Source organism: Artemia sp. Qi Xiang Cuo, chromosome 1 (assembly GCF_049724085.1).
Source record: "Artemia sp. Qi Xiang Cuo chromosome 1, ASM4972408v1, whole genome shotgun sequence".
Taxonomy (NCBI): domain Eukaryota; kingdom Metazoa; phylum Arthropoda; class Branchiopoda; order Anostraca; family Artemiidae; genus Artemia; species Artemia sp. Qi Xiang Cuo.
The window spans coordinates 77,231,721-77,259,485 of record NC_142794.1 but is presented as its reverse complement, the minus strand read 5'-3'; the positions used below and the strand labels follow the sequence as shown (position 1 = coordinate 77,259,485).

Here is a 27,765-nt window from a genome sequence, read left to right as displayed (position 1 = left end):
TAGTAACATTTTGAACTGATGAGCTTTCAGCAATTACTATCATTATAGACCTACATCAAATATTCAGTTTAATTTATTAGCTCTTTTTTTAAAGTCTATAAGACGAATATAGTTTCCCTACAAACAAGTGTTTGGATACTGCCTCCTTCCTTAACTGTAAATAAAAACCAAAAGCCTACTGCGTCGAAGGCACTTAACTGAAAACGATTTATTTTACAAATATATATTTTTTTTTCAGTTCTTACAGCACTGAAAATAAAAATAAAATTACAGTGAAATAATTTCTCGAACTGATGGATCTTTCAACAATCAATATCATTATACATCAAATATTCAATTTGATGTTGTTTGTACTTTCCCAGACTGTTCAAGACACATATAGTTTTCAGTAAAGCGCCAATGACGCAATAGGTTTTAGACTTCTACAGTGAGAGACGGAGGTGACACCCAAACTCTTGTTTGTAGTGACTTTTGTTTGTTTCAAGCTTGATTTGCATATTCAATTTAAGTTTCACTCGTTTTAAGATTTATTTATTCATTTACATTAATATCTATTGTATGTTTGTTTGCATTGATTGTTTATTAAATTTCTGTTCGTTTTAAGTTTCATTTATACTTCAATAAAAATTTTTTTTTCGTTTTAAGCTTGATTTTCATATTCAATATAATCATTATTCGCTTTAAGATCTATTTATTCATTTATATTATTACTTGTTGCATGTTTTTTGCTATGATTGTTTATTTAATTTCTGTTCGTTTTGGGTTTCATTTATTCTTTATTGTAATCATTTCTGGTCGTCTTTAGTTTTAATTTTAACAGGTATTTGTATCTGCTAATCTTAATTTTAAAATGATCATTACTTTTATTTGAAAAACTTAATTTTCGTGAAGTTTTTTTTAAATTAATTTTTGTTCTTTTTTTATTGCAAAAAATTTCAAGTTCTTTAAAATTCCTTATTTCAAAATCAAACTCTTTTTTTTAAATCAAATTTTCATCAAGTATCAAAACTGGTATCAAAGTGACAATATCAAAAAGTGAAAAAATGAGTTTGTGTCAACCTCGGAGTTTTTGTTATCTGATGTTTGAACTATTCCTAACAAAATGGCTATCTCAAATTTTTATCGGATGGTTTTGGGGAAAAGGGCGTGGTGGGGGGGGGAGGGTTATTAACCTTCGGTCTCTTTTTACTCTTTAAAAGTGAACTAGAACTTTCTATTTCAATCAACTGAGCCCTCTCTGAAGTTTATACGAGCATCCCTTTTATAAGAACCATATAAATCCAAGAGTATAACTTACAACGTCTGTCCCTGGGCCCTGGGGGGTTGTGTTGACCCCGGAGTTCTAATATCTGATCGTTGAACTATTTTTAACAAAATGGTCACCTCAAATTTTATCGGATGGGTTTATCCATCCGACAAACCCAAAGGCGAGGAGGGCGGGAGGGGCTAGTTCCCCTCTGATTTTTTTCACTCTGAGAAAATGAACTACAACTTTTAATTCCCATTCAACTGAACCCTCTCTGAAGTCTATACGAGCATCCCTCTCAAACGAACCACATACGGCCCCAGGACATAGCTTACAATGCCTGCCCTCTGTGTCCTGGGGGGGGGGGTAGTGTCGACATCGGAGTTTTTGTTATCAGACCTTTGAACTATTTTGAAAAAAATGGCTCTCTAGAAGTTCTTATCGGATGGGTTTGAGGAAAAAAGGGCGTGGAGAGGGGAGTTTGCTCCCTTCCGACCGGTTTTAACTCTTAAAAAAAGAGCGAGAACGTTTGATTTCCAATAAAATAAGCACTCTCTGTAGTGTGTAATAGTATCCTTTCCATAAGAACGGTATATGCCCCCAGAGCAATACTTACAACGCCTACCCCTGGCCCTGCGGGGGAGGGGGTTGTGTCGACAAGGGAGTTTTTCTTATCTGACCTTTGAACTATTTTTAACGGAATGGTCATGCGTAAAGGAGTTTTTGCTATATGATCTTTGAACTATTTTTAACAAAATGGCTACCTCAAATTTTTTATCAGATGTATTTGTGGAAAAGGGGCTTGGGGGGGGGGAGCTAGTTGCCCTCCTATTACTTTTGAATCTTAAAAAGGGTAGTAGAATTCTCGATTTCATATCGAATGAGCCCCTTTTGAAGTTTTTACGACAACCCCTTCAATATGATGTGCCTCTGGGAAAAAAAATAAATGGAGTGTGGGGGGAGGGTAGCTGCCCTCCAATCACGTTTGACTCTTAAGAAGTGAATTACAACTTTCAATTTCCAATCAAATGAGCCCTCTATGAAGTTTATACGAGCATCCCTTCCATAAAAACCATATATGCCCCCAAGGCATAACTTACAACGCCTACCCCCGGGCCCTGGGGGCTGTGTCGACAACGGAGTTTTTTGTTATATGAACTTTGAACTACTTTAAAAAAAATATCTATCTCAAAATTTTTATCTGATACTTTTAGGGCGTGGAGGGGAGGGGCTAGTAGCCCTCTGATCTCTTTTGACTCTTAAAAAGTGAACAAGAACTTTCAATTTCCAATCAAATGAGCCCCCTCCGAAGTTTATACGAGCATCCCTTTCATAAGAACTATATATGACCCTAAAGCATTACTCATAACGCCTGCCTTCGGGACCTGGGGGGTTCTATTGACACAAAATTTTTCCTTATCTGATCTTTGAACTATTTTTAATGAAATGGCTATTATAAAAATTTTATCGGATGGACTTGGGAAAAAAGAGTGTGTGGAGCGGGGTTGGGGGGGGGGCTAGTTGTCCTCGGGTATCTTTTAACTATTAAAATTGAACTAGAACTTTCAATTTCCAATCAAATGAGCCCTCTCTGAAGTTTATACGAGCATTCCTTTCATAAGAACCATATACGCCCCCAGGACAACACTTACAAAACCTATCCCCTAGGCCCTGGGGGGAGTTTTTTTTATCTGATTTTTGAACAATTTCCAAAAAACTGACTGTCTCAAAATTTGTAGCAGATGGGTTTGGGGTGAAGAGGGCGAGGGGGGGGGCTAGTTACCTTTCAATCTTTTGACTCTTAAAAAGTGAACTAGAATAGCAGATTTCCAATAAAATTAACCATCTGTGAAATTTATACAACTATTCCTTCGATTAGAGCCATATATGCCTTTACGGAATAGCTTAGAAAACCGGCTCCCGTGCTCGGAGTGATTGTATTGACACCAAAGTTTTTCTTATCCGACCTTTCAACTATTTTTAACAAAAAGTCTCTCTCAAATTTTTATCAGATGGGTTTGGAAAAAGAAGGCGTGGGGGGGAGGCTAACTGCCCTTGGATCTCTTTTGACTATGAAAAAGTGAGCTCAAACTTTCAATTTCCAATCAAATGAGCCCTCTCTGAAGTTTATATGAGCATCCCTTTCCTAACAAACATATATACCCCAGGGCATAACTTACAACACCTGCCCTCGGGCACTTGGTGGTTGTGTCGACTCATGAGTTTTTGTTACCTGAATTCTTAGAAACTTTTAATTTAATGATTATCTACAATTTTTTAGCATATACATATGAGGGCAAAGGGGCGTGGGGGGCCATCTGTCCTTCAATTTTTATTGACTCTCAAAAACTGAATTAAAAAGGATAACTTCTAACCAAATTAACGGCCTCTAAGGTTTATACGAGCACGCCTTCCATATGAACCATATATACCCCCAGTGCATAACTTGAAACACCTGTCCTCGGGTCCTGGGGGTCTGTGTCGACCCGGTAATTTTCGTTATATGGTCTTTGAACTATTTTTAGAAAAAAGACTATCTCAAAGTTCTTATCGGAAGGGTTTGAGGAAAAAAGGGATTGGGGGGGGCTAGATGCCCTCTAATCTCTTTTGACTCTGAAAAAGTGAACTAGAACTTTCAATTCCCAATTAAATGAACCCTCTTTGAAGCTAATACGAGCATCTCTTCCATAAGACCCATATATGCCCAAAGGAAAAGACTTACAACGCCTTCCCCCGGGCCCTGGGTGGTTGTTTCGATACTAAAATTTTTGTTATATGATCTTTGAACTATTCTTAACAAAATGGCCTTCTCAAAATTTTTATCGGATTTATTTGGGAAAAAAGGGTTTTGGGGGGAAAGCTGGTTATCCTCCGATATCTTTTGACGCTTAAAAAGTGAACTAGAACTTTCAATTTCCAATCAAATGAACCCTCTCTGAAGTTTTTACGAGCATTCCTTTCATAAGAACCATATATGCCCCCAGGGCATAACTCATAATCATTTCGTTGACGACTGTGGGAGGAGTGTCCTACTCAAACATATTATTTCCAGAACTTTCAACTACGTTGAACAAAATGGCTATATCAAAATTTTGATTGGATGTGTTTGGGGAAATACTAGGCGTGGAAGGGGTATTAGTTTCCTTCCAATCACTTTTGACTATTAAAAAGGGAACTAGCCATTTAAATTTCCAATCGAATGAGCTCTTTCTGAAGTGTCTACAACAACACTTTCTATAAAAACCTTATATTCCCCCAGGGCATAACTTACAACCCTTGGCCAGAGGACTGTCGGGGCGGGGGGGGGGGTGTTATCCTCAAAAACCTAATTTCCTAAATTTTCAACTACGTTGAACAAAATGACTATCTCAAAATTTTGATTGGATGTGTTTCGGGAAAGGTGGGCGTGAGAGTGGGTTAGTTGCCTTCCAACCGCTTTCGACTATTAAAAAGGGCACTAGCCCTTTCAATTTCCAATCGAATGAGTCCTTTTTGAAGTTTCTACGACAAAGCTTTCTATAAAAAACAGTATATGCCCCCAGGGCATAACTTACAACCGTTGCTCTGAGGGCTGTGGGCGAGTGTCCTCCTCAAAAACATAATTTCTTTCTGGAAATCAACTACGCTGAACAAAATATTTATCTCTAAATTTTGATTGGATATGTTTGGGGAACTGGTGGGCATGGAAGGGGTGTTAGTTGCCTTCCAATCACTTTTGATCCTTAAAAAGGGCACTAGAACTTTCGATTTCCAATCGAATGAGCCCCCTTTGAAGTTTTTACGACGACCCCCTCCATATGAAGTGCCTCTGGGGAAATAAATGAATAATAACACATTGGAGCCGTATGGCCTTTATTACTGGCAACGCTATAGTGTTGCCTCTGAAATTGTAGTTAGGTGCCATAAAATGAAAGGAAATACTACTTTCCCGTGGCAGAATCTTTTCGATCACTTAAAAAGGGCACAATAACCTTTAATTTCCATTCGGATCAGATTTTGTTCGAATCAGATTTCACTTTTTTTTTTAGATAGGAGCTTGAAAGCTTACGGTAAGGTTCTCTGATATACTGAATCTGATTGTGTGATTTCCATAAATGTCACTTGACTTTTTGGGGGTGTTTCCTGTTTTTAGAAAATCAGGCAAATTTCCTCATACCTTCAGCTTCTTCCGGATAACATTAAACTTTATGATTTTTAGATATAGTGGAGGAAAAATACGGTTTGACCTCGGGGAAATTGCAATAGAATTTTTTTTTTACATCAAAATGTTCAGAAAAATCAGCTTTATCACACTAAAAAATCTCCTTGAATCCCCCTTGCACAACTACCCGAAATCTCCCTTGAAGGGCTAAAAATCGGAATTTCTATTTGGATGTATTTTTGGGTTTAATTGGTCGTTTTCTATCAAATCAAGCATGAATAATCCGAATCCGACGTCAGAAATCAAGTTTTCCGTACCCCAGTATCAATTTTCACCTTCACGGAACGGGGGGGGGGCGGGTAAAGTACGCAGATCATTATTTGTCGGATTCCTGCGGCTAAAGGATCATTTTATATCAAATAAAATACTGTATTGCCAAAAATGAGGTCAAAAAGCAGTTTTTTTACTATTTACCTCATTTCCACCTCTAAGGGGCCTGTAATATGAGGGGTTGCTAAGTATAATATCTTGAAAAACCACTTCTTTAATCGATATCAAAGCTTCAGATTAATCAGTTATATAAAAAAAACGTTTAGAACTCAAGTAAATTGATCACAAGAATATTTTGATTTTAAAGCACAACCTAAAGTTAATTCTTCTTCCTACTCGTCTTCGTTATCGTCCTCATCCTGTCTTGCTGCAGCGCTATTGCATAACGCCTCATTACATTCCCCGCAGGCAAAGGTCCAAGGCAAACCGTTCCGACGGCAGCTGCATCTGAGCGACTCACACCCGCTGGTGCATCGGCACCGCACCATCTTCAATAGGTTTTCCGTTGCTACTGAAGCATCTATCATAATAGAAAGATACATATTCCGTAACGAAGACAGGCACCAACCCCATTCTTCGGGCTTTAGCAAATTTGACGTGTCTTGTCATTTCCTTATTTGCAAAGGGCAACTGTAAAAGTGGTACTGTACGGCAGCCAAAGTCGGTGAAAGCCGCTGTGCCTGAACAAAAGCATTTGCACTTGCAACCCGCATTATAAATGCTCGCACTCGGAAATCCTTCAGGGTCTTCTCATTGCTTTTCCCTTTGCATATGCAGAGCAAAGCTTTCTCTCCATCTTCGGCAATCTTCTGGTGGTTGGATCCTGGTGTCATGAAGATCTTGCAAGCATCCTTAAAAATCCCATCTTTAGGTGACAAGGAAATCACTGCTGGTTTCCTTGCGCCGTGAAGTCTAGATGTTGTATCGCAGCCAGACATTGCGTGGCAGACGAGTAGATTTTCTGCTGCTTTGGTTCCTATTTTGTTCTTGATCCATTTGATGTCGTACACTCGTCCATTATTTCCATGTATGTCTGTCTGCATAAAGATATCACATTCATCAAGCTTGGCATGGTACAGCAGAAGGACTAATAGGTCGGTATCATTCCCAATCAAAGTGGTCGATGAAGCTTCAGTGCAACTGACTGCAGTTTGTACAACTAAGACATCGGCATCATCCTGAGCATGTAGAACTTTGTATCCTGAGTTCGCCAGCCTCTCAGTAAGTAGGTTGATGAAGCGTTGTTTATTTTTGGCATTTCTCAGTTTTTCCTCCTTACTTTTGACGATCTTCATGTTAGGAGAGAATTCAATCGTTGCACACGACAAACCTTTGGTTCTCTTCAACTGTGTGCAATTTTTCGTCGTCAGTGTATCAGTGTAAGAGTAAAAAACTACCGCTGCCTGGCCGACATGTCTTGTTACATAATCTACGTAAGATCCTGCCTCTTCAGAATATGTGGATCTGGCAGTCCACGGAATTTTATGGACAAGCCAGCCTCCGTCCAAAACTCTCTGGGAGGATGGCAATGTCATTGGACCATCGAGCCCCTCAATTTTCATCAGTGCATTTGTTAGAGAGGCTATGTCAGCTATCCTCATCAACTTAAACGAATTAAAGAGCGATGGTGGAAAATTACAGAGCTCGAAAGACAGAACCTCATTCAAGTCAGAACACTGGTGCTAGCCACTGCAGCTAGACGTTGAAAGATTAGAGCAGGGTCGACCATTACTATCTCACTATCTATCCCCACAGATGACTTTCCAGCCATAGTTACAGCTTTCTGCTTTCTCCTGAAAACAAATTTGTCAATGTCTTTCGCTTCCATATCCTTCAGAATCGTTTTCTCCCACAGGTTTGGCATCGCATGCGCTTAGAGATGATGAAGCGCGGACACCAGTAACCATGTTCAACAGCTATGATTCTTGCTTGAAGGGTTCTAGGTGCTCAATGTATCGAACTATCTTTTCGATGTCTGCCATGTCTCTAGCTCTCCTCGAAGATGTAGATTCTGCTTGATTTTCAATAGTCAACTCCGTGAGGCCAGTCAGTTTCTGCATGCGTTCGTTAACTAGAACCAAAGTAGGCATAGCAGATGTCCAAATTGTCCGCTGTAATTCAGTCATGCCTCTACATCTCGTCAGACCGCCACTCGTTTTCATACTTCTCATTAATGTCTGTTCGATCACCAAATCAGGAGAAAGTGCTGCCCAGTAGTTGTCAGTTCTTCGGATGAACAGGTACTCCTGTAACGTTCTGTACTGCTCTGGGTTGTCTTTCCTCAACTGAAACATCGACTGCACGAACAGCCAAGTAGACTTCATGTAAATATTGTGGCCGGAAGCAGCAAAGTAATGAAGTATTTCCAACAACGACTGTAGATAAAGCTCAAGGTTGGCACTTCGTCAGCTCTCATGTTCTTTCTCAGGATTCCAAGTAGGTCCGGATACTGAAAACAAAGACGGGCATCTCTGCACTCGGACAATAGTTCTTTTGCACTTTGAACTAATTCATAGATAAGCTCTGCTGCTTCCGACACCTGCGCTTCGTCGATGGCATCTCCTTCAAGGAGCAACTCGTACAGCTGCTTTGCCTTTTCAAGGGGCTCTGGTAGCATGTCATTTCCATCAAACGCTCTGTTACCCAGTTCTGATAATAAAAGATTCGCATAAAGGGCTACCTCCAACAGACCATGACCTCGCACTGCACGAGAGACAGCTTTGCCTTGTAACATACTACGCCCAGTGTTAGGTGCGTATTCTTCAATTAGGATTTCCAAAAGTCCCGAGTCAGCTATAAGGAAGCCAATGGCTCCTAGGAAACTCATGCGTGTGTGAAATCCACCCGGGACAACAATAGCATTTCATAAAGCGCTCTGCATCAATGATACACTTCGCCTTCCAGTAAAGCGGTTGGTCAAAGGTAATGACTATAGTTTTTCCAGCTCGATTAGCGCGCTCGTTAGCATGCATAAGTTTAGAATAAACACAAGAGATATCGCTTGGGTTTTAGTTTTGGCAAATATAGAATTGGAGAATTGGTAAAAAACGAATATTCGATTTTTCCGGATGAGGTAGCTTTTGGTGTATTGACCACATAAAGGCCGACCAGCTCCTGTATGAACTTTTGAAAAAGCCAGAGAAGCGCCAGAGCGTTTCAACCTCCCAATCATTGTCATAAGTGTCACTATTTTTGTCAAGCAAACAAAAGTACTCGGTTGCGACGTGGAGGATTTTTGGTAAGTGTAGAATGGCACGGTGCCGATTGACTTCATCTCATCTCCCCCTACTTCTTTTCTTGGCACTGAAAGCTCCGTTGCCGGCAACTCAGGTGTAGACACTTTAATAAGACCCATTCCATGAAAGGTATTCAGGCCGTCGATAGTAGCAATATCATAATCGACGTTGTCTCCTACATACTGAAAAAAAAATGTGCTTTCTCTTTCGACTCTTCCAACAATGTTTGATTTACTGCTGCACATCTCACAAATTTTTTTTTTACCTCTGAATACGAACAGCAGAAGCCGAGATTGTGCAGTGTGTTAATTAAAAATCGGGATGAAAAATAGTGATGCAGCTGCGAAGCCAGTCCTATATGTAGAGGATACATTAAACTCCGTGGTCTGCATGCCTGCATTATAGCCTGTCCGATAGAAGATATTAGACGAGGCGTGTTAACACCTATCGATGAAAGTAGTAGACAAAGAGATGGGCACACGAAGTTCAAACATTTCTCTACTGGCGATATTTCGTTAAGAAATTCATAGGAATCCTTCCTTGTCATAATGGATTTGATTTCACTTCTTATTATTCTTCCAACGACTTTGATGGTCTGATCCATTTCTCCGTTTTCACTATCTGCTTTCACCTCTTGATGATATTCTCGCAATATCTTGTCAACCGTATTTCTAAATGTTACGAGTGTCTCTTTCCCGTTTGAATCGGACACAACCACTCGTTCGCCATACTCAGTGACTAGCAAATCCTTGGCTTGACGAAAGCTGTAGGCCAAATTATCACAGTCCGTTTTAGAGAGAATATGAGCCATCTTTCTTAAAATGATCGTCAGAGGTACAGGTTCTTCACTGTTGGCATAATACCAAAGCGCCTCTTCGAGAGCGGCTTTCCTTGCACTATCGCATGGTCTTCCCATCCATTTCTTTGGTGGAGGTACGTCACTCACTTCTTCTTGACCACAGAATTTTGTGGAATCTCTTTTCCTGTCCTGAATTTTTCTTAGCATATTTGATGATAAACGGCATCCTCTGCATTAAGGTCAGAAGTCTTTGAATTTACCTGACCAAGCACTGTCGTGGTTCACTGATTGCTCCTGCTTTTACACATTTCACTAATCGAGCAGTCGAAGCTATGAGTTCGTACTGTATAAGTTTCAGCGAATTTGCGACTTGTGATCTTGCATAATTTCACTGCTTGACCACAGAATAGGCAGTTCTTCGAAAAATCAAAGCTTGGAGCTGAAGATCTGGTCGGGGAAGCTGCAATGGATTCTTTCTGGTCAAATTTCTTCTGAACTCGTCTGTCATAGAAGTAACGACGCCCCGCGGTGTGGACTTCATTTCCGGTCGTCACAGTCATGCTATTACCTTTTTCTTTGCTTGCGTTATTCACGGCATCGGCTCCTTTCTTGGATAATATGGCAGTGTTTTCACCGGGATTGATGCTTCTTTGGCATATCGGGCAGACCATGTTTTCTTTATTGACGTTTCTAGAAGAAAAAGAGACTTCTTAATTTATTTATTTTATTTATTTAATATACACAAAAATACAAAAAAAAAAATAATCCCCAACAGAGAGCAGAGCTCGTAAGGTTGGGTGTGTAAATAATGGGATATACGCAAAACAAAACTTCTCGTCATAATAATAATAGCAAAATTAACTTAATTAACAAACAAAACAATAACAACGAAAACTTAGAAAACAAGGAATAAAAGAAAAGAAGGAAGAACAGAAATGCTTGACAGGAAAGAAATTCTGGGCAAGAGGGGCGTGGGAGACCGTCCCACCGTGGATCCAAACAAAAGGAATTCGGTATAATCCCGAAACAAACGGTTTTTTCATTAATTCATACCACTTGTTTGTTCAGTCAATCCAGGCACAATCAAATCAGAATTCAACCCATCGCCACCTAGAAGAACAAACTCAGCTTGAGTGATACACAGTAGATGGCATTGCACAAATGAAGTTTAAAGCAGAATTGAATATCCGCTCTTTTCAAAAATCAGAAGCATAATCCTAAACACTATCTCACAAAATACTTCTACTCAACGCTCGCGGATCCCAGTTTATTCTTTTGTCTTTTTTTGTGGAAGTAAAAAAAAAACGGCACAAACCTTGTATATAGCCTTGAACACGCCGTAGTGTCATAAAGAATGACACTATGGAATGGAAACCGCAAACTGGGGGGGAGGGGAGTCTGAAATACTGGTTTGAAATTAAACTGTTCGAGACTCGTATTCTAAGGTGCCATTCCTAGCTTGATTGGAAATGGTGAATCAACCGACAAGTGATTAAAATAACTGGTTCATGCTGGTCAACTTCCACAGCTGTCTTAGGTAAGATGAGGTACTTGACCACGTCAAATCAAGTTTTTAACTTCATTTTCGAATTCGCCGCCATTGATTTCATAGGAAATTACCAAATAATCCAGGGGCCTCTTAATTTCAAATTTACCCCCCCCCCCATCCCTCTGCCCCTTATGGGTGGAAATGAGCATTAGGGTTCGGACAATCTGAATCCATATTTGGATTAAGTATGCTTGATTTGATAGGAAACAACTATTTAAACCCCAAAATATTTATAACCACAAAAATCGATTTCCCCCCTCATTTTCCCCCTTCAAGGGCGAATTTGGGATACTTGTGCAGGGGGGATTCGGGGGGATTTTTTTTTGCGATTAAGCTAATTTTTCTGAACATTTTGGTGTAAAAAAAAAATTCTGCTGTAATTTCCCCGAGGTTTGACAATTTTTTTTTCCGTATCTTTCCTCCACTAATAGTTTGAATCAGAATAAAAATTTAATTCTTTTGATGCATTCAATGTTATAAAAACTTCTGTTTCTTAAAGTTATGGTTACAACTGGGCTGAGTCGCTCCATGCTTACAGTTCATTACCACGAACTGCTTGATATGAAATAGTTACTAATTATGCGAGGGACATAATACTAAAAAAGCGAAAAAAAAATCGCGTTATAGTAAAGTATAGTATAGTAAAGATTGCATTAATTCCACCGTTTAAATCATTTGTGATAGCCGAAGGCAAGTGCGTGAGATTTTGTGTTGAGGTCAGACTCTACATCCCTCCATGTAAAATACGTGCCAGGATAGCCTTAATTGGCATTATACTCCATTGCTTAATCTTAATTTCATAATGTATCTATTGAGTAGTATATCTTTTTTTTTTCTCTCTTCTTAACATATTTAACGATCGTTAGAAAGACAAAAAAAGGATCTTTTTATGTATTCTATAACATTATAACACGCCACGTGTTATAATTTTCTTTTTTGAAAAAACTTGTGTTTTTTTTTTATCCAGGATTTATTTTGACTTCATTCAGCTTTACCAGTAAAGAAATTGAAGAGGGTGCTTTAATGAATTTTTCTTATCCGTTTTGTATTATTTGTTTGCTTTCTAGGTTCTGGTGCTATTGTTTTAGCCCATATAGATGGTGCGGACGTTGACGGAAGCGTTCATATATTGGTCAACAGGATTCAAGAAATGTCGGTTGGATATGAAGGAAGATTAGAGCTTAATTTAATTGGAGGCTTTGCTGATCCAAGGGCACATTCGGAAAGATTATCAATATCTATACTACGTAAGTTCTATCAAACTGCAAACCCCAAAAACACTTTTATATGCACCATATTTTGGGTATCAATCTTTCTTTGTGGATTAGGTGGCGTCAAAACCCTCTTGGTTTATTTATAATACCTTTTCCTAAGTCTTTGTGAGATCTTGAAGCTTATCAGGCCAAAAGTACCTATTAATATTTCTTTGTTTATATTTAAACGTTATGTTTAAAACAAATTCTTTATAAACGCAATTACAGCAAACCGTTCGAGGTAACGAGCAGTAAATAAGCAGCTACTCGTAGTAATACTAATCTAAACTCTAAGAAAAAGGGGTTTTTGATACTTACTTACTTACTCATACACTGGGTTTATTTCAAAAAAAAGAAAAAATACAAAAATAATCGGTACAACAAATTACTTAACCCTCCTTTAGCTTTTGTTTGCTTGCCCTTAAACATAGGAATAAAATTTAAAAGCGAGAGACAAAGAAAAGAAATAAATAGAAAAAAATATATTTGCGCCGCTCCTGGTCCCAACAACTCTTCCTAACAGCAACTCATCTCACCCACCAACACAGCCAAAAATCCCTGTTTCCATCCAACCAAAAATTTAAACAATATTTTTCCCTTTTTTCTTTTTTATTCAGAGCGAATTAAATTCCTTTGAGCTATTCTTCAAAACCCATACAACGCGAGACAAATTGTTATAAGACCTCTACGGAAATCACACACATTCGCTGACCTTTTCGAAGATTCCGGGAATGTTTTCCAAACATATGGCCCAATATGACGTATTGAAAATAAATGTCTAGTTCTAACAACTTGAGATGTCTTTACGTAATTAGCATATCTTGTAGGATAATTGTGTACTTCATCAACAGAAAGAAAGAAATTTAGGAGACCCTTAGAAACTAATATGGAATAATACTCACACACGAATAATTCATGATAAAATCAACTAAAGTCAACTAAACTCTTCGCTGCCAAAGTAAAATGGGCATCATCAGCAAAACTTGAAAGAATAACCCTAGAATTAGTACATAGATCTCGAGTATTATTTATCAAACTCATAACAAAAAACCTTAAGTCATGAATGTATACTAGGAATAAAAGCGGCCATAAAACGAAATATAATGCGATATGACAGAAAAAATGCCTTAAATACCTTCACTGACATAAAATCAGACCCTGCAGCAAAACTTTACATTCTATATACAGGATATAGTATATAGTATATGCTATATACTTGTGCCACATCGTTCAATTATTTTTTTAGTAGCCAGTCGCAAATAAATTGATACGTCACTACTTTCAGACAATAATTGGGTGAAATAACCATCACTAGCACGTTTTACAAGCAACGACGCCAAGTTGACTCCCAGACTAGGAAAATGATCACACATTCGTCCAACTTTAACGGCTTTATTCTGTGCTATTGTTAGTGATTTTTGATTGGACATGCTCGTGTTGCCCCGAACATTGAAACACTACACAGTAGAATAAACGCGCTATATATCATTAGCAGAGTCTTATAATGAAGAAAAGCTATTGGCTTTGTCGAGGATAGCTTTTTGTCGAGAGAGAACAGAGTTGAGATAATTGACGTGTTTTTTGAACGTTAGTCCAGAGTCAAAGCAAACGCAAAGAAATTGTTTAATCTGTGTTTGAGGAAGTTGTTTATTGTCGACAAACAAATTAAGGTCCAGTTGAATTTTCTTGCGATTGTTCGGAAAGAGAATGAACGAACTTTTATGGGCATTCAATACCATGCAATTAACGTTGCACCATTTTTGCACATCCTTTAACATGTCATTTGTTTTAGTTTCAAATACTGAAGTGGATTTAGCAGCTATAAAACTGTTAGTTTAATCAGCGAAAATTACAAAGTGTGTGAGGGGGTTGATTTCACGCACCAAAAATTGTGGGTTTTGGGCATCATTTTCCGTAGACAGTATTTTAACATTAGAGTCTCCCATTAGGCATATCCGCTTTTGTTTCCAAGGGTGACCAACACTGATAAAAAGATTTTCAATCAGTTGGCAGAATATATTCATAGGAAATCGAAGGAGGGAGGGTTAAAAAGCGGGGCAGAGTCAGATGAAATTTTGTGAATAATCGTATATACAGATCGTGACTGGAGAATTACATCAATTTTATTTTCAAATCAGTCCTCCTTTTATATGTAATTTTAATACTGACACATAGTGTGATACCGCCAGGAAATTTGGTTACTCGGCGGTGAACGTGTATTGCGTCAAATCGAGAAAGGTCATATTGAGAATACTAATCAGAATCACAAAACCATGTTTGAGTAAGGCCGACTAAAACTAATGGTATGTAATGTTCACCGAGATGTAGGGTATGTATGGTATGTATGTTCACTAAGATGATCTATCAAGGGCTCCCGTCGATTATGAAGGCGCTGTATGTTCTGACAGTAGATACGAAAAAATGTAGTGGAGTGAAGAGGTGGAAATAACTGGTCAGAATATGAGGCAGGAGGTGGGTAAGAGCAAGGTAAGTTGCGAACAGCTTCTAAGAGAGGATCAAAAGAGGTATTTCCATTTCAGGGTCCGCGAAGATTTGGTTTAGCAGTAGAGATCTACCCTTAAGAAAAGAGAATTCTTGCGACCTATCAGATATCTGAGGAATCAAAGACAGAGTTTAGACAGTAAAGTGTAGAGTCGAATTACAGTGGTAGAGTGTAATGAGTGTAAATAGTCAACTTACACGCCTGAATACTGGTGGTTGACAAACCAAATCAACAAACCAATAGGACAAATGGACAGGCCAACGAATATACGGAAACCGGCACGCACTGTGCACAAGTTGTCAAAGAAGTATGGTTTTGTGGTTCTGCAAATTGTTCCAAGAAGAAGAATCAGCATATAAAAAGATAAGGCCAAAACGTATCAGAAAAGTAGCCATAAATATACCAATAATAAAACGTACTGAGAGTAAAATAAATCCTAAACAAACCGAGAACTACACTAAGCATATTTAACGTTGAGACTGGTAGGAACAGATGCTGCAGCACGGTCAATATCACCTTTAGTCGCTATCTTACGGGGACCTGTTTAATCAGTTTTGATAAATATAATATCATCTAAAGTTCAAGCCTTTCTTAAGCCCAGCTTAGTCCTTGTACAGGAAAAGAGAGTTAGTGTGTTCTTAGTCAGTGATTCATTCACTGAAATTCGTGTGCCTTTCAAATACTTTTTGTTTTTAAAATGGCCGATCGAAGCTTCGGGTTGGAGAAAGGAACGACGATCAGAAGAACGGCAGTGTTAGTTTTTGAATCAATCCTCCAAGCTGATATAATGCCATCAGCTTTCATTCCCAGGAATTTCGACCTACAAAACGCGAAAAATTTGTTTTCTGTATTTTCCATGCTCGAAAAACCAAAATCTGATTATATAGAGATCTCTGTTTCAATCACGTCGTTCTGGCAATTTAGTTTGTCCTCTATGTTCAGCATTGTAGTCTGAATTTCTTTACTCACCGTGTTTATGTTAAGCACTAGCTGCTCAAGACTTTTGAGCCTGCTTTTCATTTCAGCTAATTTTGTTTCAACCATTTTTTCTAAATCCAGAGACAGGCTGTTATAGGTATCATTCTTTATACTTTCCGTGACTTCATCACTTGGACTGACTGGGGGAGACTGCAAAGAGATAGCTTTTGAAATTGCATCGCTGATTCTCAATTCCATATCTTTTTCAATGCGTGCGAACCAAAGATCAGACTTCTCTTTTAACGCATTCAGGTGGTTAGTGATTATTATAATCTGCTTTTCTATACTCTCTTCAGAGAACTTAAATTCACTGTCTGAGCGTGTTTTACGAGGAGGAACTAGTTCTCTTTTATCTCCACTAGCCTTCTGAAGCAACAATCACAGTACTGTGGCTAGTCACTTTACAAGATAGACGTGAACGTGGCCACTGGATCCACCAAGAAATTATGCGGCATCAGAAAAGCAGAAATTACATTAATAAAAAATTCACAAACTTTCAATACATTAAATCAGCGCTATCAATCAGAATAATTTCATTTAAAAGATATAAAGAAAATATCTTTAAGTTAGACAGTGCTAAAACTAAGATTTGTAAAATATTTACTTGTAACCAAGGAATCTGGCTCCAAAAAAGTAGCCTTAAGCTGCTGCACAATCTATTTAAAACGTTGATAAATCTAAGTACCTTCTTTCTATCAACCACAACTTATTTTGGGTACTTGTTAAATCACTAAAGATTTTCAATATTTTTAAGTGTTTACGACATAAGTGGATGGCAAAGCAGGGTTGCCCACTGACGACGTTGTCAACGTACGACAAAGCGGGCCTAAAAAGTGTTTTTTCTACATAAAAAGTGCGACAAGTCGGGCTTTTGTCGTACAAAAGAGCGACAAAAGTGCAAGCCTGATTTCTGTATTCACTGATATCTTTAATCAGAGTTTTTGGAACCCAGTGATTAAAATCAATCCATTAAATATTAAACATAATATATTAAACCATATATTAAATAGATCATACATTAAGCAGACAAGAAAAATCACTAGTTTAAACAAAACGGAAACTTTTCATTCTCTGATAAGATCTTTGATCCCTGGCTTCACAAGAGCTTCTCCAGCCCCCCCCCCCCCATCCACACCCATCATTTCCCAAATTACAACAATTGAGACTTCTGAGATAGCCATTTTGTTAAGCATATTTGAAAGATCTGGTAATTATATCTTTGGGGATTACATCCCCCCTCACGGCCCTCAGGGCAAGGGATACCAGCTTTAGTAGTTGCCCATTATTAACATTTAAGGTTTTTTCTAGAAAGGGTGGTCGTATATCGTACAAACTTCGGATGCGGTACATTCAATTGGAAATCTGGAGTCCTAGTGTTCTTTTTAAAAGTAAAAAAAGATAGAGGATGACTAAGAGCGAGGCGTTAAGTACTCGACATCCCCTTTCATTTCCGGAATAATTTCTGTTCGTTTTAAGTTTTAATATCGCTTCTTACTTTCAGTAAAAAAAAACTTGTTTTTTGTTTAATTTCTGATTGTATTTCAAATATTACCAAAATACATACAACTGTTTGATAAACTGTTTTTAGAACTTTTTGATAAAAATTTTAATTAATTTATGTTAAAATTAATTATTTTATGGTAAAATTCAATGTCATAGTCATAGATCTTGACTTCACTTCTGACTAAAATCGGGGAACAACCGCGTTTGAAACGAAGATTTCTCGATCTGCAGTACATTTCAATAACAAATACTATTTGTAAACAATATGGGTAAATTTCATATGGGCATTTATGTTAAAATTAATTATTTTATGGTAAAATTCAATGTCATAGTCATAGCTTTTGACTTCACTTTTGACTAAAATCGGAGAACAACCGCGTTTGAACCGAAGATCTCTCGATCTGCAGTACATTTCAATAACAAATACTATTTGTAAACAATATGGGTAAATTTCAAAACTTACAGCCCTTTCTGGTATATGAAGGGGGTAACCCTCTCCTCAACACCTTACTCTTCACACTAAAACCCCCCTCTCCTCAACACCTCGCTCGTCAGACTAAATTTTTTTAGTACTTTAAAAAAAATCTTGTAACTGTTCTAATTAAACGACTCTTGTGTTTCAGGAGTCGTTATTAAAGTATCGGGACAAAATTCAGACATTAGCGTAAAGAGCGAGGTGATGAAGAGGGGGTAGCCCCCATCGTATACGTAAAAATCTCTGTGTTTTAAGGTTTAATGTTTCTCCTTACTTTTAGTTGAAAAAACTTGTTTTTTTTAATTTAATTTTTGATGTTTTTTGACTAATACTGAGAAATCTTGCTCCGTCAAAACATAAAAAATGCCCCGCCCCCCCACACACATAGAAGTCTCTAGACAATTCAATCCCGGTGAAAATTTATCCAAGACAACTACCCTTAATATCTCCACACGTAAAATTGAGTCGGCAAAGAGAAAGTAAGGCAAATAAAAAGAATCTCGTATAGGAATTCTGGTATATTCCCCGAGTGTAAAATTTGCTCTGAAAAGTTCAGTTCCCGGAAACTTCCTTCCCCATAAGAAATTCCCCTATCCCTCCCAGTAGAGAGTTCACCACCCCTCCCCTATCCGAAAAATGTATGCAAACTTCCAAATAACAAATATTATAGGTAAACAATGGGCAAAATTTATAACTTAAGGTCCTTTCCCCAAGGGCTATGAGGGTCATGTTATCTCCAAAGGTATTTTTTTTTGACATTTCAACTATGCTGAACCAAATTACTATCTCAAAATTTTTATCAAACGATTTTGGGGAAAAAAGGGATTGGGAGGGGGGCTAGCTGCTCTCCAGTCTTTTCTTTTTGGTCACTTAAAAGGGCATTAGAACTTTTAATTTCCGTTCAAATGATCCTTCTTCCGATGTTATAGAATAATTAGTTCAATACGATCGCACCTGGAAAAAAAACTCAACAAAATAAACAAGCATTTGTGATATTTCGTCTTGCAAAAATTACTAAATTCCCCATTGTTGCAGATAGGAGCTCGAAACCTCTACAGTAGGGTTCTCTGATACGATGAATCTGGCGGTGTAGTTTCTTTTAAGGTTCTTTGACTTTCAAGGAGTATATACCCCATTTTCGAAAACTAGGCAAATTTTTTCAGACTTGCAGCATTTGATGGGTAAAACTAAGCTTAATTAATCTCATTTATTTGGAATCAGCATAATAAGCCAATTCTTTTGATATATCTATTGATATCAAAATACCGTTTATTAGAGTTTTGGCTAATATTGTATTGTGTAACTCCTTACTTACAGTTTGTTACCACGAACTGTTTGATAGAAAAGGTATCAAGTGATTTATTCATTTTCAGACTTGCTAATTATCTTGGAAACTACAAGTTTACCGAGATGGCCATTTTTGTCCCAAGACAGTTTTTTTAGAAACATGTTTTTAGACTTTTGGTTACCATGCGCTATATGAACCCTCTTAGTCCCTTTAAGGGCTCACAATGTAATATCCTCAAAAAAAAAACCAGCAATGATTGAAGTAAAAAAGAGCATAAAAAAACAGCATCAAATTATGTATTCAGTCTCATTCTAGCTAATTTATGTTGAAAACTGCATACTTACGAGAATAATCAGCCTTTTGTTGGTATGTTAGCCTAGTAAAAAGAACGACACTCCCCACAATCTTGATTAATGCGTAATGCTTAAAGTTTAACGTCAACTAACTACTAAAGCTAACCTAGCTAACTCATAACACTAGCATTTGCAGGCTACTAGAATTTTGATATTGAGGCTTAATAAACTTTGCTTTCTCTCTTGTTCTTTCTTGTTTCTCTTCTTTTTGTTGGCTCTTACTTCGTTCCGTGATTAAACACAAGATTGAATTGAATCAAATTTGCTGTGAACTAATTAATTTCAATTTCAAACTTTCAGCCTATTTTCGTCGCGGCGAAGGTTCTTTATTCTCTATCAGATTGCTTTTTTCTTATTCTTTATCATTTTCACATTACTGCATTTTTCTTAGAACAATCTTATCAGAGTGCTTTATTCTTTACCGAATTGCTTGAACTGGAATACTGTCAACAAATTAGAGGTGACGCTATATTCTAGTCACACTATGAACACAGAAAGGTCGCTGTTAGCAATTTTTTTTCTTTCACATGTTGAAGTCAATTTTATAATGGACAAAGAAACCGTAGCACTTTAGTGTGACACTTTTTGGCTTTTCATGGAAAAGGGCACCGATAAAGTGCGAAAAGTGCGACAAAGTGGCCGCTAAAGTGCGACAGTTGGTAACCCTGATCCAAATGAGGAAAATACTTTATTTCAGATAAAACCTTTCACACCAAAATTACGCCAAGATTTTTTCTTGGCGGGGTGACTAAAAACTTTCCCGCCAGTCACCATCGAAATACACCAGTTGCAGTTGGACAACAATGATGAGTATATCATCAAAGTTCTCTCATCATTGTTCTATATGGCAGAAAGATGGCGTCTTTCACGCTTTTTGCTTACATCAGTGAGCTGTAAGATCTTAAAACAAAGATGAGTTGAAAAACCAATAATCTTTGCAGAAAGATGAAAGATCTTAGATGTAAGATCCTAGTGCTAAAAAACGGCCCTATTGTAAAACCGGCACAAAACTAGAAACGGATAATATCAGATAAAATACAGGCTAGCTAACCTAAATGTGATCAGACCAAAAAACGTTTCAAACACTTCCCACTATAAAGGCGGAATTAAGTTCAAAACACTACTTCACATTTCAAATCTTAAGAGGAAATATCTGCTCTAAGATTCTAAAGCTGTCGCGTCAGACTTGACCCACTTCAAACGCTGTTAAGCGAATCGTCATTAGTCGGCACTTCTTTTGAAGAGTGGTGCAAAGGGTTGCACTGGGTAGCCGACTGTGCTTTTCAGTCTTGATCGATTTTAAGAAACTAAACAGTCTTTTTACTGCATCATTTGAAAGTTGCAAACAGAAGATAAATTTGACTGCTTTCAAGACGTTTCCAAACTTCTTACGTCCAGTAGGCGTTTTTACAATTGCGACACATTTCCAGAACAAAACTGGGTCAACACTTTGACAGTCCATGTCATCTGGGGGGGGGGGGGAAACTAAAGCCAATTCTGGGCACTCCCTTTCAGTGCTTGCTTTTTTTTCACGAAGGAAGTCCAGAGGACGTGAAAAAAGATTGCAGGGTCTAGCTTCTCCTGAAATTGTGAAAGACAGATTCACAAGCCCAACAAACTTGTTTCTGCTTTTTTGTAGAGTTCTCTGACCATACTCTTGATGTTTTTCTGATTTCGATGAATTGGGGATCAGACATCAAATCCGACAGGCAGTATTCAGCGTTCAAACCAAGATACACCTGGTAAAGCTTAAGGTAATTGTCTTCGTTAACCAAGTTTACATCCTTGCATTTTTGTGTTTCTGGAGGTAGGAAACAGCAAAGAAATTCATGCAGAATTTCTTCACTACAGATTCTACGTACTATTCCAACTTGGAAAAAAAAATGGTCGCCTCTCTCTGGAAAAGCGTATTGAATTCATTGAATATTTCAAAAGCATATTTTACAAACTCCATCAGTACCTGCTGATAGGGGTTCCTTAGTGTCAATAAAACTGTTCGTTACCATGCGATAAGTCTTCTACTGCTAAATCCGGCCAGTAAAGTATCACAGCGTCTCATTGCTCCAACAGCCTCTTACAGTTTGTTGAAAAGAAAGCCATCATGTAGGAGCAAGAGCAACAAAATTTCTTTCTGGAACTTGGGTGAATATTTGAAGTTGCTTGTATGCATGTATTCGCTCTGTACTATGCCTAAAATTTAAAATTACAGTTTAACAAAGATCCTCAAGTCCCTTAGGCAGCCTTTTGCAGGAATATTGAGCACACAAATTGAAAAGATGACACGGGCACTTCAATGCCACAACCCAATGATACTTGGTTGTGATGAGTGATGACCGACTATAGCAACAGCCTATCATAGAGTTAGTATTGTCTGTACAAAAGCCAACCCAGTTCCGTAAGTCAAAACCTTCCCTTTCCAGAGCTTGCAAACACTGGCTTAATTTGTCAAAAACCCCATCTGCAGTACTGTCTGGGTAAGAGAATATATCAAGCATATCAAATTTCGTCTCTATGCCACTATAAGCAAAAGTGACGCAAATCATCAGCTGTTTATCAGCAGACACGTCCGTGGTTTCATCTACAATTATAGAAAAACAGAACTGTTTCAACATACCCACTAGTTCTTCATTGTAGTGTCGCTCAAGTACCTGACGCACCACGTTTGTCACTTTCTGTTTGCCCATAGCAAGCCTATTCAGTAGGTCTGGCCCTGGTAATGACTTTGCTAACTTTGTGAGGCTGTTGCACAGGCTGTAAGGCAAATCATGCTCTACTAGGAAGCATGCAATTTTACTTTCAATCTCCAACGAACGATCTTCAACTGATTTGTCTTCGTGCTTAGATCCAGGTTTTCTCACTAGTAAGGTACGCTGACGTTGTGGCATGCTTCCGCGAGGTTGCCTTACCCTGAGAACAGCTTTAGTCTTTCTTGCAGCAATTACAGTAGAACTTCCCCTCTCTTCCTAGCTGAAATTTAGTTTTTCCAAAAATATTGTCAAAAATAAGAAAACTTACATAATTTAAACATCCACAGAAACGGGTCAGTTTTCTTTAGTACATCTTTTCCTTTTTTATTACTGTATGGTTCAGTTTTCTCTGACATTTTCACTTGATTTGGGAAATTCGACTCCAACTTTGCCCCCCCCACCAGAATTTTGACAAAATTACACCACTGGTTGGAATATGGATCTAGTGATCTACCAAGGATGTAGTTGCAAACCATGCGCTGGATTACCTCTATTCCCTTTTGAATCAAAACACTTGACAAGTTTAAAAAATAATTGCTTGTGCATCTCTTTTGCAAAAATAGAAATAGTGAATTATCTGAAAAATGGTCACATAGATGGGAAAAAACCGTGACTGAAAAAAATAAATAGCTATTTGCCTCTTTGTGACCTAATGTCTTTTTTCAATTTTTAGTTTTTTTTTGGGGGGGGGGCTTTGTTGTCACAGCAAAAAAATCTCGTCAAAGATGCGTGTTCTTTGTTTCTGTTTTCTCAAGATAAAAGAATAAATGTGAAAGATAAGTATATGCGTTTTTTCGTCTTCCTTTATTTTTTGTCTTCTGCTGATACCTGTATTGATTTACTGATATACTTGCATAAATACACTCTATTGGTATTGCTTATTTTCTAAACTTTAAATTATCTTCTAGATGCTTTCCATCGACAAATAACGGACATAGATCTTGTGTTGGCATGCATTGGAGACTTAAACACGACATACCGGGGTGGAATAGCATGGCCATTTATTTATGGCGTTGGTAAGTTATTAGGCTAAATTGATTGTTATTACTTGGCAAAATTCCAAGAAAATTAGCTGAAAGTTATCAAACCTTTAATTCACTTGTTATCATGTTCAAGGTATCTTTTTCGCTTTAAATATAACCATTATTATTATTATGATTATTAATTTGCAAACCCGTCATGCAAAAAATATGAAGACAGGACTTAAAAAAAAGAAATAAAAATCACAATAGAAACAAGAACAAATAATTACAAAACACAACAAGTACTTCAGTAAGTTATTGGATCAATACCAAAGACCTAGTGTGCTTTAGCTTCGATAGATGAGTATTATGGTTCTAGGCGTTTACCCCCCCCCTCCGGCATTAACCCGCCGGAAAATACTCTCCTGGCGTATAAACCCCCGTGGGAAATACTCCCCCCGGCGTTTACCAACCCCCCGAAAAATACGCACCGCGGAAAATACTCCCCGTGGAAAATACCCCCTGCGAACCCCTCCGTAAATACCTCCGTCTCAGAAAATACCGACCCCCCCGTGGAAAATAAGACTTTCCAAATTTGAGAATATTATTTGAGTTATTTCCGTAGGGGGAAGGAATTTTGGTACTTGTGTATTATACGCCACTCACTCAAGTTTACGCTGTGTAAAACTCGAGAACAAACTGGTTTCTTCGTTAGTTTTTATGATACTTTAGAAACAAATTTGGGCTATATATTTGCACATAAAGGGGAGGGGGATAAAGTATTTGGACAGTTTGAATTCAGAAAACAATTCTAACTTCATAATATGCAGAATAATTGTATCTAACACATTTTACATGCAGACCCGCTATGCTTTACCCCGGAATTTTTCATTCCGGTACTTGCTGGATTTCCCAGTATTATTTAAAAACGACCAGAAATTAAATTTTAAAAAATCAAGTTTTTTCAACTGACAGTAAGGAGCAGCATCAAACCTTAAAACGAACAGAAATTATAACGTATATGAAAGGGGTTGCCTCCTCTTCAAGACCTCGCTCTCTACGCTAAAGTTTTTTTTTTAGAATTTTGAAACACAGTTTATCATTGTAATTAAACGGCCATTGTGTTTCAGGAATTGTTCTTAAGGAATTAGGACAAAAGGTCAAAACTTTAGCGTAAAGAGCAGGGGCTTGTGCAAGGGGCAACTTCTGTAATTTATGTAGCAATTTCGGTTCGTTTTAAGTTTAGGTGTTGCTCCTTACTTTCAGCTGAAAAAAACTTGTTTTTTTTTAAAATTAATTTCTGACCGTTTTTAAATAATACAGGGAAATCCGGCTCTCTCTAAATTAAAAAAGCCGGTACTTGTGTATTATACGCCACTCACTCAAGTTTACGATGTATTAAACTCGAGAACAAACCTGTACTTTACTTTAGAAACATGTTCGAGCTATATATTTACACATTAGGGGGGGGGGGGTAAAGAATAGTGGGTCTGCATGCAAAATGTGTTAGATACAATGATTCTGCATATTATGAAGTAAAAGTTGTTTTCTGACTTGAAACTGTTCGAATACTTTACCCTCCCCCCTAATGTGTAAAAATAGAGGCCAAATTATATATTTACTATATAATCTGCCAATAGTCTTTGTCTTGTCTCACGCTAAGCTGAAAGAAACTAACGAAGAAACCGGTTTGTTCTCGAGTTTTACACTGCGTAAACTTGAGTGAGTGGCGTATAATACACAAGTACCAAAATTCTTTCCCCCTACGGAAAAAAGTCAAATAAAATTCTCAAATTTTGAAAGCCTTATTTTCCACGGGGGGGGTTATTTTTCGCAGGGGTATTTTACGTGTGGGGGGGGGTAAACGCCTGGGGGGTAAACGCTGGCCATCGAGTATTATATACAGACACTTATTATTCTACAGAGATAACAGGGTCAGCTAAGTTGAATTTTACGATGAGGTAAGAGTTCCGGGTCTCTGGGGCGAAAAGTAGAAGATATCGCTATTTGAAGCTGATTCAGAGCTTTAGGGTATAATTTCATATTTAAGCAACTCCATTACCTCATTCCTTAAAATATTATTTCTTGAAATTAAATGATTAATATTCATCATAAATTAACTGCTGCAAAACAATGTTTAAACTTCAAATAACCCTATTAGGGAGTGATAGATCCAATGATTTTAAAAATCAGGTCTCTTAAAATGTTTAAGTTCAAGTAGCAAAAATAACGAAAGTATACTTTCCTATGAGAAGTACAAAATTCTTCGCAGCATTCCAGCAGAAAAATTGCAACGATGATCACATGGATTGCCGTAAATTATATTAGCCGTTAACCTAAAATTGTTTTGATGACCTTCTATTTTCTAAACTCTCTATATATTTTATATAGGACAATATCTTATAAACAATTCAGTTTTTTATCTGCGACTTTTCAACTTTTTCAGGTCGATAAAACAGTGTTTTTCAGATGCAAGTAAAGAGTAAAGTTGAAACTTAAAAGAATAAAACTAGTTCTTCCAAGTTTAGAATTTTTAGAATTCTGTAAAACCAGCAATTTTCTTAAAACTGAGTTTGCTCGAGTTTTTTTTAGATCGACAGCCTACTTCAGAACTTTTCCGCTCCTTTCCCTGTTTTTGTGTCAGTTTTGTGTTTTCAGTAAAGCGCTAGTTTTACAGAATTATAAAATATAGGGAGTATCACGAGTCAGTTTGTTTGAATGGTCTTGCGAATAACTCCGAAGCAATAATTTTGTTCGGTTTAAGCTTCAGTTTGGTTATTTAATTCCATCGCCAAAATTTGTTTTTTATTTTATTCATAGTCCACCTGAATCAGAACTTTAAAAACTATGCGACCTCTTCCTTGCTCTTGTGTGAGGTGTTTATTACAATACAATACTAGTTTCTTTTTTACCATCAATGGCTTATTGTCACGTGTTTTTGATAAGTCGATTTGTTTAGTAAAGCCCTGTCCTCTGACTAAAAGTGCTTGAGGGTAATAACTATAATTCAAGACATTGTATCTTTCCACCAATGATTGCTAGTAACAGCTAATACACTCAGTCAGTGGTAGCTTTTACTTCGTTCTTCGTCATTTGTTTGTTTTTTATGTTCTAATGAGGTGACCTGTATTTTTTTTCACGATGGAATAACGTAGGTTTCAAAAAGACCAAAAATGTGCAACATTTTCTATTATCCAGAAAGAATGTTAGCCTGCCAAAAAAAAAATCAATTCTTTGTGTAGAAGTAATGTATCACATTCGGACGTTCACTGAAAAAAGTCAACTGGGAAGCACGCACCCCCAAACTCCTGGAAAGCCAAAAATAAAACCTCTGTTTGGGAAAGTTGACTGGCAAAAGTAAATGACCAGTTCACTAAACATGTTGACTTAAATGTTCAAACAATGAAATTCTGTGAGCTACAAAAGAGGGAACAGACTTATCTTTTTTTTGTATATTTTTCAGGTGTTTATATTAAAACTGGCGAGATTTTCCCAGCAATTTTTCCTGACAAAGGGCCAGACATGTCTCTTCGCACAGCTAGAATATTCACCAACGGCCAACAGCAATTAATGGACATATATGACTGTGGACTTGGTCTCATGAGGCTAGGTCCATTTACATATCCACCTCTCAGAGGCGTAGATTTATGGTTACAACAATCAGATGATCTAATCGTTTCTCATTTATCCCCGTCCCCAGAAGTAGAACCGCCAAATTTTTCCCAAAAAATTCGTGCTGCATTGAACTTTATTAGAAAGCACCAGTTTCCAGCAATAACCGTGTTTCCAGATGGCCGACCAAAATTTTATAGGAAACTTGAAAACGGCGGAATGTGGATCGAAATTCAGTACTAAAGATTTACAGTGATTTCTTATCAGCTAATATTTGAAGATTTAGTGATTCAGATTAAATATCTACTGAGAAACTAAGTACTTTAGTGATTATAATTCTTAATTTCAATCCGCTGCTTTTAAATTAAGATACGGACTTTTTAACGGTTGTTGTTGCTGTTGTATATTTTGCTGTTTTGCGCGGTGTTGACAAAGTGATATTCGTTTCCCAGTTATGTTTTATTATTTGGGTTTGTTGAATTTTAATGTTATTAAAGTAAACATATTTTCTTTCCAGTCTCTAAGGCTGATCTCACACACTTGCTTCGCTAGACATCAATATCTGGGTAAAACTCATTTTTGAACAGTCATGATTTGTGTCCGTTTTCTTGAGACCTTCCAAATGATTCAGAAGGATTTTGTCTAGACATTAATGTCTAGCTTGTTAGACATAACAACAGAACATAAACTAAAAGTTTTAAGTTTTACATCGTTGTGTAGATCTGGTGCACGTTGACTAACACCAAAGTTTCTAATTTCATCCACAATCGCTTCAATTTTAAATGGAAGG

At 37.5% G+C, this 27,765-nt stretch overlaps 1 protein-coding gene across 2 annotated transcripts in view; it reads left to right on the top strand.

The window, feature by feature from the left end:
• Positions 1-27,484, top strand: part of LOC148956741 (protein N-terminal asparagine amidohydrolase-like) — a 63,161-nt gene extending 35,677 nt beyond the window's left edge. For both annotated transcript variants that reach the window (XM_089087170.1, XM_089087175.1), the window contains exons 4-6: positions 12,369-12,548; positions 23,310-23,417; positions 26,827-27,484. In XM_089087170.1, the coding sequence (XP_088943296.1) occupies positions 12,369-12,548; positions 23,310-23,417; positions 26,827-27,218 (680 nt within the window). In that variant the 3' untranslated portion in view covers positions 27,219-27,484. The remainder of the gene's footprint in view (positions 1-12,368; positions 12,549-23,309; positions 23,418-26,826) is intronic.
• Positions 27,485-27,765: the final 281 nt, after the last annotated feature.